The sequence below is a fragment of the Camelus ferus genome, chromosome X (assembly GCF_009834535.1).
Source record: "Camelus ferus isolate YT-003-E chromosome X, BCGSAC_Cfer_1.0, whole genome shotgun sequence".
In the NCBI taxonomy this organism is placed as follows: Eukaryota; Metazoa; Chordata; class Mammalia; order Artiodactyla; family Camelidae; genus Camelus; species Camelus ferus.
This window is the reverse complement of record NC_045732.1, coordinates 93,239,559-93,250,427: the sequence shown is the minus strand read 5'-3', so window position 1 is coordinate 93,250,427 and position 10,869 is coordinate 93,239,559. Positions and strand designations below refer to the sequence as shown.

General features: G+C 40.0%; 2 protein-coding genes across 8 annotated transcripts in view; one reads left to right on the top strand and one right to left on the bottom strand.

The window, feature by feature from the left end:
• Positions 1-515: 515 nt before the first annotated feature.
• On the top strand, positions 516-8,112 carry ZBTB33 (zinc finger and BTB domain containing 33). 3 transcript variants are annotated; one of them, XM_032474357.1, is made up of 3 exons: positions 516-761; positions 2,369-2,433; positions 3,121-8,112. In XM_032474357.1, exon 3 carries the CDS (start codon positions 3,123-3,125, stop codon positions 5,139-5,141), a length of 2,019 nt encoding a protein of 672 aa, XP_032330248.1. In that variant the 5' UTR covers positions 516-761; positions 2,369-2,433; positions 3,121-3,122; the 3' UTR covers positions 5,142-8,112. The 3 variants fall into 3 exon arrangements, with proteins under 3 accessions (XP_032330248.1, XP_032330246.1, XP_006185330.1); XM_006185268.3 differs by lacking the exon at positions 516-761 and adding an exon at positions 775-1,532; XM_032474355.1 differs by lacking the exon at positions 2,369-2,433 and having other exon boundaries at positions 517-761.
• Positions 8,113-8,373: 261 nt separating this feature from the next.
• Positions 8,374-10,869, bottom strand: part of TMEM255A (transmembrane protein 255A) — a 56,554-nt gene continuing 54,058 nt past the window's right edge. For 4 of the 5 annotated variants that reach the window (XM_032474358.1, XM_032474360.1, XM_032474359.1 and 1 more), the window contains one exon: positions 8,374-10,760. In XM_032474358.1, coding sequence (XP_032330249.1) covers positions 10,602-10,760 — 159 coding nt within the window. In that variant the 3' untranslated portion in view covers positions 8,374-10,601. The remainder of the gene's footprint in view (positions 10,761-10,869) is intronic. The other variant, XM_032474361.1, reaches the window with a different exon arrangement.

The following is a 10,869-nucleotide window of genomic DNA, read 5'->3' as shown; positions in this document are numbered from 1 at the left end:
AAATGAAGGAATCAACGTGGTGTTGCATCATTTAGTATTCAGTTAAGAAGACAGTACTGGTCCAAAAACTGGATTTATTTCTTCAAAGTAGTTATTATTCATGTAGTTGTTATTGTGTTATTCTAGAACTTGAATTTCTCTAAATCATAATGAGTCGATACTTTTTTTTTTATTATATTTATTCCGATTATATTTCAAGGTGGTTTATCATCTAACAAACAATTAAACAGCAGTTTCAAACTTGCTAAAGAAACGAAACCTTTCTAGTCTCTCAAGTTTTTACGCCCTAGAAGCTTACACGGAACGGAGGTGAAAGAGACTAGTTTCGCTATCATTCCAGCCGTTGGTGACCGCATTTCCCCATCTTTCCCTTTCCTTTTTCCCACCCTTTCGCCCTCCGGAAGGGGCCGAGCGCTCCCGGAGCTTCCCAGTCTTCCTCCGCCCCCTGCGGAAGGAGCCGAAGGCGGAGCGGGGTGCCGAAGCCTGGCCGCCTAGCGCTCGGGCCCCTCCGGAAAGAGCCGAGCGGCGCTCGGAAGGGGAGGGCGCCTTTGCCTTCGGCGCCTGGCCCCCGCGCGGTGCCCTCTGTCGGCGGCGTGGGGCAGCGGTGGCGGCAGGAAGCGGCAGCCGCGTCGACGTCGACCAAGACTGGAGCGACGTTTAAAGAAGGAGCCGAATCGCCGCTGAGTCTGGCTTCTGGTTGTTGGAGGACTCCCACCCTTCCGCGCGGCCCGACGGCGAGAGGCGGCGGCGCCGGGAAGCAGGTGAGGAGCCGGCCCCGATTCGGAAGGGGGCGAGGGAGCGCGCCGGCTTCCTCCGTCCCTGGGCCGCGCCTGCCTCCGCTTTCTCCTCACTTGAACCAGGAAGCGGCGGAGTCGGAGGCTCGGCTCCTCCGGCCCTTTCTTTGTGTGGGCCCGGGAGCGAAGGAGGGGACGGACCCGGAGGGCCGCGGCGCAGTTCCCTCCTCCGGCAGGGGCCGAGGGGCTGCCGGCGCCCCGGGTAGGCCCGGAGCGTGGGGAGCCCACGGCGGAGAACCGCTGGGCGTTTTCCTCGCCCCTCCGCCTTCCTTTTTGCGCCTCTTTCTTCCCTCCCAGCCCCTACTTTGATTTAGAGCTTTTCTGCCGGGCCCATCCTCCCCTTCCGTCCCCTTCCCAGGGCACAACAATGCCTCCTGCTTGGCCTCATCCCCTCCCAACACCCCACCCTCCCGTTCGCCACCTTCTACTTTCCCCGGCTCGCCTTACTACCCCCGCCCTGGCTGGGCTGGCCTTGCCTCCTTCGGTGTTTGCAAGAAGCTGCCTTTTCACGTGAATTAGGGTGAAAAGCCTGGGTTGCCGCCGGCCGGGTGCAAATGGGGAAGAGGGAGGGGAAGGAGGGAGATGGGGTTCAGCTGCCGCAGGGAACCGCGTGTTGGTTGGTTCACTCCCGCGGGTGGCGTTTCTCTCTCTTCCACCTTCACCTGCCCTCAGTCAAGGGTTTGTTTCACAGGGATGCAGAATGGCTTTTCTACAGTCAGGTCGCAGATCTTGTTTGGGGTAGGTTCAGACCGATTGTGCTGTTCCTGGGCCCACCTTAACGGGGAAGAGTTGGAAACCTAAACAACAAAATGAATCTAAGTCCCAGTGTCACCTGGACACGTACATGTAAAGCATTCCCCCACTGGGAAAACCCACTTGCAAAGGACAAAAATTGTGGGACCTTATTCAGAAAAACCCATCTATCCACTGAAAAGTAACCTGTGCCGAAATCCCCATATTTCGGAAGCCCTGGTTGCTGGCTTGTTGTCCAAAGGTCACACTTTCTGATGAATGCTTTTATGGTAACCTGGAATTCCTTGGTACTGTTAACGTTCTCCTACTTTTTTAAGTTATAATTTTGAAAAATTGAGAAGCTATTTGAGACGCCCTGCCTTCCATGTGTATATAACTTAAGCACTGTGACAGTGGTACTATTTTGCTAACTCTAAAGGGAAAGAATATTAGCAATAGAAGAATTTCTTTTCCAAAAGTATTTATCAACTAATTGCTATTATATATACTTTTTATTTGATTCTTTTTTTTTTTTTTTTTTTTTTTTTTTTTTTACAATTCAGTGTCATTGTTACTGGGAATGTCTTCTGCAAAGTGCCAAAAAGTGTTTAGGGGGTGGTACACAGCAATACGACTTACTGACATTCCCCCTTTTTTTAGAGTAATGTTTGTTCCGGTAAGTTTATGTCTTCGTTTTCACTAATGTATTTGATGTGAAGAAAGTTCTCATATCAGTGCACCTACTTCTTTACCAACAAAATGAATTGTTTTGTGTTTTCTTGCAAATGAGCTTTAAGAAATAGTAAACTTTCCTTTTCTTTTGTTTTATTTTTTCACAACAGCATCTGTTGACTTCATCTGGCACTCTGTTTAACATTCCACCTCTGGAGATTGTAAGGGTAAAGAGGTGAGGGGAAGGGGCAAGGGATGAAGAAAGAGGAGAGATTAAGAAAGGTGTTTCATAGTTCATTCAGATGAGGCATCCCAATTTAAATAAGAACAGAAATATAATGGGAAGTTTAGAGTTAATCATCGCCAGTGTTTATAAATGCTAATTTAGTCATTGGCTGCAGGGAGTAGCTTTTGAAGATGCTCTTAAAGTTAAAATTTAGGAAGACTGTTTCGGACTCAGTATTGCACACAAAAAAGGCTTTTCTAACATTTAAGTCACTCATTTACAGGTGAAATAACTTATTTGTTCATGATGAAGGTTTTTCTTAAAGTTTTAAGATAGTTAAAAATTAACTCTTAACTCTTTTTGAGAAAATCCAAAATTGGAACTAAGAAAATTAGTTCTAGTCTTTAAAAATTGCTTAGTGGTGATGCATGTAACTGATTCACAGGAAGAGATTAGTGTTCAAATCTGTAGATCAGTTTAAACCTTGCTTGTCTTTTCTTAGGGGGAAGTCATGAGATTTGACATGTGGTTTAAAAACCAGCCTGTATGAACAATTTATATAAAAACCAAAAAGTTATGCCAAACTTTGGTTAAAACTTGAATGAACTATTTAATGATGCTGTAGCTGAAATTCTGAATGACGAGGTACTTCTGTTTTTCTATCCTAATCTCCCATCTCCTCCCTTTCTCTTGCAGACATGGAGACTAGAAAACTGATTTCTGCTACAGACATTCAATACTCTGGCAGTCTGCTGAACTCCTTGAATGAGCAACGTGGCCATGGACTCTTCTGCGATGTCACTGTTATTGTGGAAGACCGAAAATTCCGAGCCCACAGGAACATTCTTTCAGCTTCCAGTACTTACTTCCATCAGCTCTTCTCAGTTGCTGGGCAAGTTGTTGAACTGAGCTTTATAAGAGCAGAGATCTTTGCAGAAATTCTCAATTATATCTATAGTTCTAAAATTGTTCGTGTTAGATCAGATTTACTTGATGAGTTAATTAAATCAGGGCAGTTATTAGGAGTTAAATTTATAGCAGAGCTTGGTGTTCCATTGTCACAGGTTAAAAGCATCTCAGGTACAGCTCAAGATGGTAATGCAGAAACCTTACCTCCTGGTTCTAGTGACAAGAACCTTGAAATACAAAAATCAAAAGATGAAGCCCAAGATAATGGGGCTACTATAATGCCTATTATAACAGAGTCTTTTTCCTTATCTGCTGAAGATTATGAGACAAAAAAGATCATTGTTACCGATTCAGATGATGATGACGATGACGTCATTTTCTGCTCTGAGATTCTGCCTGCAAAGGAGACTTTACCGAGTACCAATGCAGTGGCACAGGTCCAGCCTAACCCAGGCTCTGTTGCTATTTCAGATGTTGCACCTTGTGCTAGCAATAGCTCTCCCCCTTTAACAAATATCACACCTACTCAGAAACTTCCTACTTCTGTGAATCAGGCAACTCTGAGCCAAACACAAGGAAGTGAAAAAGTGCTGGTATCTTCGGCCCCGACACATCTGACTCCCAATATTATTTTGTTAAATCAGACACCACTTACTACACCACCAAATGTCAGTTCTTCACTTCCAAATCATATGTCTCCTTCAATCAATTTACTTGTGCAGAATCAGCAGCCACCAAACAGTGCTGTTTTAACAGGAAACAAGGCCAATGAAGAGGAAGAGGAGGAAATTATAGATGATGATGATGACACTATTAGCTCCAGTCCAGATTCAGCGGTCAGTAATACCTCTTTGGTCCCACAGGCTGATAACCCCCCAAATACCACTTTTGATGGATCATTGATACAGAAGATGCAAATTCCTACACTTCTGCAAGAGCCACTTAACAATTCTTTAAAAATTTCAGATATAATTACTAGAAACACTAATGATCCAGGTTTAGGATCAAAACATCTAATGGAGGGTCAGAAGATCATTACTTTAGATACAGCTACTGAAATCGAAGGCTTGTCGACGGGTTGCAAGGTTTATGCAAATATCGGTGAAGATACTTATGATATAGTGATCCCTGTCAAAGATGACCCTGACGAAGGGGAGGCCAGACTTGAGAATGAGCTACCAAAAACATCTAGCAGTGAGACGGCAAATAAACGTATGAAAGTAAAACACGATGATCACTATGAGTTAATAGTAGATGGAAGGGTCTATTATATATGTATTGTATGCAAAAGGTCCTATGTCTGTCTGACAAGCTTGCGGAGACATTTTAACATTCATTCTTGGGAGAAGAAGTATCCTTGCCGTTACTGTGAGAAGGTATTTCCTCTTGCAGAATATCGCACAAAGCATGAAATTCATCACACAGGGGAGCGAAGGTATCAATGTTTGGCCTGTGGCAAATCTTTCATCAACTATCAGTTTATGTCTTCACACATAAAGTCAGTTCATAGTCAAGATCCTTCTGGAGACTCGAAGCTTTATCGTTTACATCCGTGCAGGTCTTTACAGATCAGACAATATGCATACCTTTCTGATAGGTCAGGCACTATGCCTGTGATGAAGGATGATGGTGTTGGGTATAAGGTTGATGCTGGGAAAGAACCTCCAGTAGGGACCACATCTACTCCTCAGAACAAGCCAATGACCTGGGAAGATATTTTTATTCAGCAGGAAAATGATTCAATTTTTAAACAGAATGTAACAGATGGCAGTACTGAGTTTGAATTTATAATACCAGAATCTTACTGAACTTTGAAAAATCAGAAAGTTTTGGTTTGGATTAAGGGGCAGGGCTTTCAGAAGACCTGTAAAACAAATTAATTTGATCTGCCACGTCATCTGAAGGTAGTCTAGTTGGATTATTTGTTAATAATTTTTAGGAACAAATTATTCTGGAAGTGTGAATAGAGATTAAGAAATCCCCCCTCCCCCAGTATCTGTTTATATAGTTAGCTTTCAGCACATTTAAAAGAGGCAAAAAAAAAAAAGCTTGGAGAGATAGTTTCCTGAATAGAATCTGAAGCAGTCTGAATGTTCTTTGAAAATAACTGGAGTTATTAGCATACCCTAGTATGTCTTGCAACTTTCCCCTTCCGTGTTAGCACTTTACTGCTGAATTCTCAATTTTCTTAATATTGAGACTATAAATGTGTGTTGTGTTTTGTATATGGCATAAAAAGGTAACAAGAACTTCTAAAGTTGTCCTGGAAATTTTCAGAATGAGTCTCTGCTTGGTTGTGTATACTGCTAGTCGAAATAGATAGCAACCTCCTGCCTCCCGCCCCCCCCCATGAAAATGGCCATGCAGACAAGTCTCTCATTTGAAGAATGAATTAGTTTTACATAATGAGAAATCTTACTTTTATCGCCATAGTCCAGAAAAGACTTTGGTGGCTGGACTACCGTATATATACAGTATATATATACTTTTGCAATGTGGTTTCCATGGGCAAAAATACTAAAGGAAAACAACAAATCTCCATAATGCAGATAGAAGATGAAAAGTTCTGCCGTGTTTGTTTGGAATTCTGTGCTTTTAACGGGATACAGCCAGAGCATGGAAGTGAATGGAGATTTCCTTTTTGCTCAGTATGGTTAAAAATAGTCCCATGAAATTTTTCGAATTTTGAATCTGAAAACCACCAAGTAAATTTTTATGTATACATCTTTATAAGTGACAAATTTCATAAATGAGACTCCTACATATTTTGGGCAGGAGGCTACTGGCATATATTTTTAAATGTTCATATTACTTAGAATCTCTAATAGGACTTTTTTTTTTTTTTTGAAATAGTTGAATCAGTGATCTAGTATTGTCCTTTCAGCAAGACCATTTAGGTTTTTACCCCTTCTAAAATAAGTTCCATTCCATCTGCAAATTGCTGCAATATTATAGCGATCAGAAGCTGTCTTTGGAAGTTAAATAGGCTTGTTGATTTCCCATTTTTTCTTGAGAACAATAAATACCATTTTTCTCCCTTTTAAAATGACACATTTAAACACTTAGAAAATAAAGTCAAAACTTATTAAAGTGCTAGTATTAAAAGGGAAGCAGGTTGGAACAAATATATAGTCTAGCATTTATAACAGGATTGACTTGATGAACTTCTGTAAATGACTTTTTGCAAAGGAAAAAAATTAATAGATACTGAAAGAGATTGTTGTGCATAGTTATTAGTCATTTGTAACCTTGCTTAAGTATTTCTTAATTCAACATAGATATTTTCTTTCTCCTTAACCATGTATTTTTGAAAATAGTCTTATTTCTTGACTTTGAACTTAAAGCTTTAATCATGATTTCCCACGTATACATCATTCTTCTGATAGTGAACTAGATGTGAAGATAATGGTTTCAGTGTTTAAGATGGTATCTGAGGGTATCCAGCATCAGTATTTGCAATAATACAAGGAGAAAGAAAAATATAACCGTTTGCATACCGAGGATGGGAATGATGTGCAGCTATGTGTTCTCTGTTCTGTGAGTTGAGACCTTCAGACCATTTTGTAAACTAATCCTTGGAAAATTTTAAATTATCTTACAACTTAAGACTCTGATCTCTGGAATTAGAATATCTGTTTCCTTTTTGTGTAGGTATTGGTAACATTACTCTTTGACCATAGGGTACACTCTGAAATATTTTCAATGGAAATTTGTTTCATTAATGCTGTCCCACCAGTTAGACATAATTCTTCAAGTTGTGAATGATACTGATGCCAGCAGAGCTTCCAGTCCTTTCAGACTTAACTGCTACATAAATTAGTCTGTCATAATAAAACTTGGTAGTTTCTACAAGGTTATTATGACAAACCAGGAATTAATTCTATAATGGAAAACTATCCGTTCTGAATTATCTGGATATAATTATTTGCTGCTGCTGAGCTCTATGTAAATTCTGAGTATGAAATTTCAAACTTTGCCTACTGAAGGTATCTTCTGGAGTTTTGGGGGAGGAAGAAAACTGGAAAATTCACTTTAAATTGTATTTTTGCCAGAAGACTCTTACTTGCATGTATGTCAGGGTTTCAGTTTTTCTAGAAGTCTCTATATCCAAAGTTCAGAATTCATGTGAAATACTCCTTTGGGGTTAAAACCCTTCACTCCCAGTATTTATGGGGTTGGAAATCTGTAGCAAGATGCTGTTTAAAACTTACCATGGGCTTTTCCTATTTTATACTTAGCTTTCTGGTATTTGAACTTTTTTTTCCTTTCAAGTTGGCTTCAAATTTGCTCCTATGCTACATTACCTATAGATATTCCAGATAGGAACTATTTCAAGTAGCAATTTGTTAAAAAGAAATGACAAAATGAAAATGCTCAAACTGAGCAAAGATTTTTAAATGCCATAGCAATCTTGCAAGATTCACTTAATATATTTTAAATGATCATTATCATTTTGCTGGTAATGATCCCCCACATACAACCACTATGAAGAATTGACGCTGCAGTTTTTCCCGTTGTACCAAAAACAAATAGTAAAAATGATCAAGGTATTTTATATTGTCAAGGCATGTGGATTCTAAAGAATGAAATGCTAATTCAGCAGCACTGGCTTTCTCACCTATGTCAGTCATGAAACCTTGTTCATTTCCACCCAATACTGTAATGTTCATACTTGTACAATCTTCCCTATCATGACTTTAAGTTCTACTTTTCATTAACCATTACCTGATATTAGTTCATAGAGCTTCTTGTGGCAAAAATAAAATGTTTTAATTCTGATTTTTGAGTGCATTTTTTATGAGATTACCTTCCAGGAATTATATAGACTTTTATAGTCTGTTGCTTTTCAGTTTTTGTAGCAGGAGACTGGAACTGTATTTCTGATGACAGCATGACAGAGTTTCCCATTAGGTTTTATATGTTGGTTAATCGCATGCCCATTGTATCTTGAACCATAATAGTCAAAAGTCAGTCAGCTGCTGTCAGTTGCTTTAGAGCGTTCGTGATAACGTGTGTTGATTCCATGAAGACACATGTAAGTTGATAAGGAGGAGGATAGTTTTATTAATTTGAAACATCACAAAAGCAGTCTGGGTTTCCAACATGGCAGTGATACAGATTTTAAGCAACATCCAGTTTATTCAGGTTCTGGATTAATATTTTAATGTTTCATGCCCAGTTCAATACTTTAAAGCAGAATTAGGAATACAGCAGTAAATATTACAAAATGCAGTTAAGGTACATTTTGGAAATATAAATTCCTTCATTACAGCAAATATTTTTGCAAAAGAGTAAAGCAGCAAATATTAATTTTTCTAAGGTAACATGCACTTTTTATAATTCAATGTAATAAAAAAGCTGCTCAAATTAAGTGTTACAAAATCTACACTGTTTCAAGTTATTTTGTAAAGTAAGAAAAATACATACAAATGAGTCATAGAATCTTAACACTAAGAAATGTGATAAATGTAGAATATACTGTGTAATGGTGCCTTTAAAAAATTAAATACTCGTACATGTTCTCTAAAGCAAAATGTAAAGTGTAAACGGCAAAAAATATCATTGAGTATTACAAGTTGATATTTGTAATAGTAAGTCAATTGGTTATTCCTTTTTGAACTCCAATAGAATTTTAAATATGCTCACAACTGTAGAAAATAATAGTAATTTTATGTAACGCAAAAGGATTATAGTTGTTCAGATTTGAAATCCGGATGAGACATCGTTCATGATGCCGAAAGTTCAACTGAAGGTTTTGCAAACATTTACTGTTAACAGTGAGGGCATTTGTGCCTTGATAATTCTTGATGACTGGGTGTCTACAAGGTAGATGGGAGCACCAGCGTTTGCCTGCTACCTCTAATCCAGCAAGTCGGGAGGTAGCGAAGTTGGCTGGAAATTTCTCCTGTGTGTGTTCTGTGTCTGCAGAACTGTCTAGTTAGGTACCCTCCTGTAGCCCCTGTATTTTTACATTGTACAAGTGTAGGATTATCAATTGTCCTGTAAATCAGTCGATTCTCAGGTTAACGTAAGATCACAATGAAAATGTTCTTTCCGAAGTGAAGGCATGGGTGCCAAAGTGTTAAATTCATCAGGTTGATGGTTTAAAGCTATATATATTTAAAAGAACTGTACAAATACCTACCACAATGTGCCAGATGGGTTTTAAATCTACAGTAATACTGAAGAATTTGTCAAGTTGGCTACAGTTGAGGTTTTGCAGACTTAAAGCGGCATTGTAACACTTTCATAATCTTGAACGCTGTCATGATTGGTCTCAACAGAAAAAAAGGACCAATAAGAGTAGTGGTATTAAAATACAGATGATTCTTCTGGGGTGGGGTGCAGGATACGTGCAGTTTGCTGGGGTTGAAGCACAGTATTTGAAGATTAAATAGTCACAAAGATTAGTAACAATTCATATCACGACCCAAAGAACCTAATCTAGCATTTTATAACTCTGAATTTTAAGATTTCTATCTCCAGCAAGTGCAACATGTAGTAGAACCGCTGTCTCCTAAGTTATCAGATGTACAACTGAGATCTATTTAAACATCTCACATGTTGCTCTGTGTATTTCAGTGCTGCTTGATCAGTCAGTCATGTTCTCCACTACTTGAAGGAATATTGCACTTTTCCCTTTGGGAGGTACCAATCACAAAAGCTGAGCTGAATGATCACAACAGCCATTTTTACAATACGGAGAAGAAAGGAGTAAAAGAGGGGCAGCTTTTTTCAACATCTAGATACAAGCAAACAAAGTCCTATCCAGAACTCTCTGCGCTGGAATGACCATGTAGCCCCATCATCTGGGAAATGTTCCTTAGGGACTGACTGTAGTGGAAGGGAAAGATAGGGCCTCTAAGCCAGGTGCTTCAACCGAGGTGCTAGGGTGGCAATCTGCCAAGGGCTGGAGGACAACACTCCATTTACACGAAGTGAGGCAGATGACAACCATGCTTCTGCTGCACACAGGTGGAGCCACAGGTTGACGCAGGTCCAAACACAAGCTGCTTGCTGGGATGGCTCCCCAGCCTGGGTTAGAGAGTGTGCACTGCCCTTCTTGGAGGTGCTGCACTCAGCCTAGCAACCCCTGCTCCCCACTGATAACAAATAAGCTTCTTCCCTATCTTTCCCTAGCCAGGCAGGCCATTGTAAAACTTTAAACTATGCGGAAGAATCAACTTTGAATGTTGTACCCTACATACTTCCACTAAAGCAGAAATACAAAAGCCACAATAATGTCAATAGCCAGCAGGCATTCCTCTTTAGGGGCTGTAAGGGGGTGGCTTTTCAAAAGGTGGATAGTAGGGTGGAGAGTAACGGGGTGGAGCACTCGAGGACCACATGTAGCTGGGCGAAGGAGAGGCAGACTGGGGCTCGTCAGAAAGTCCAGAGGGAGGGGAGGATGGAAAGACACTGGAATGCTGTGTAATCAAAATAAAACAATATCAATTTAGGCAGTGAGATCAAAATGCCCCAATATCAGTCATTATTTAAAAATAGATATGGACCCAGTGTGATTCTGTTTGGAAC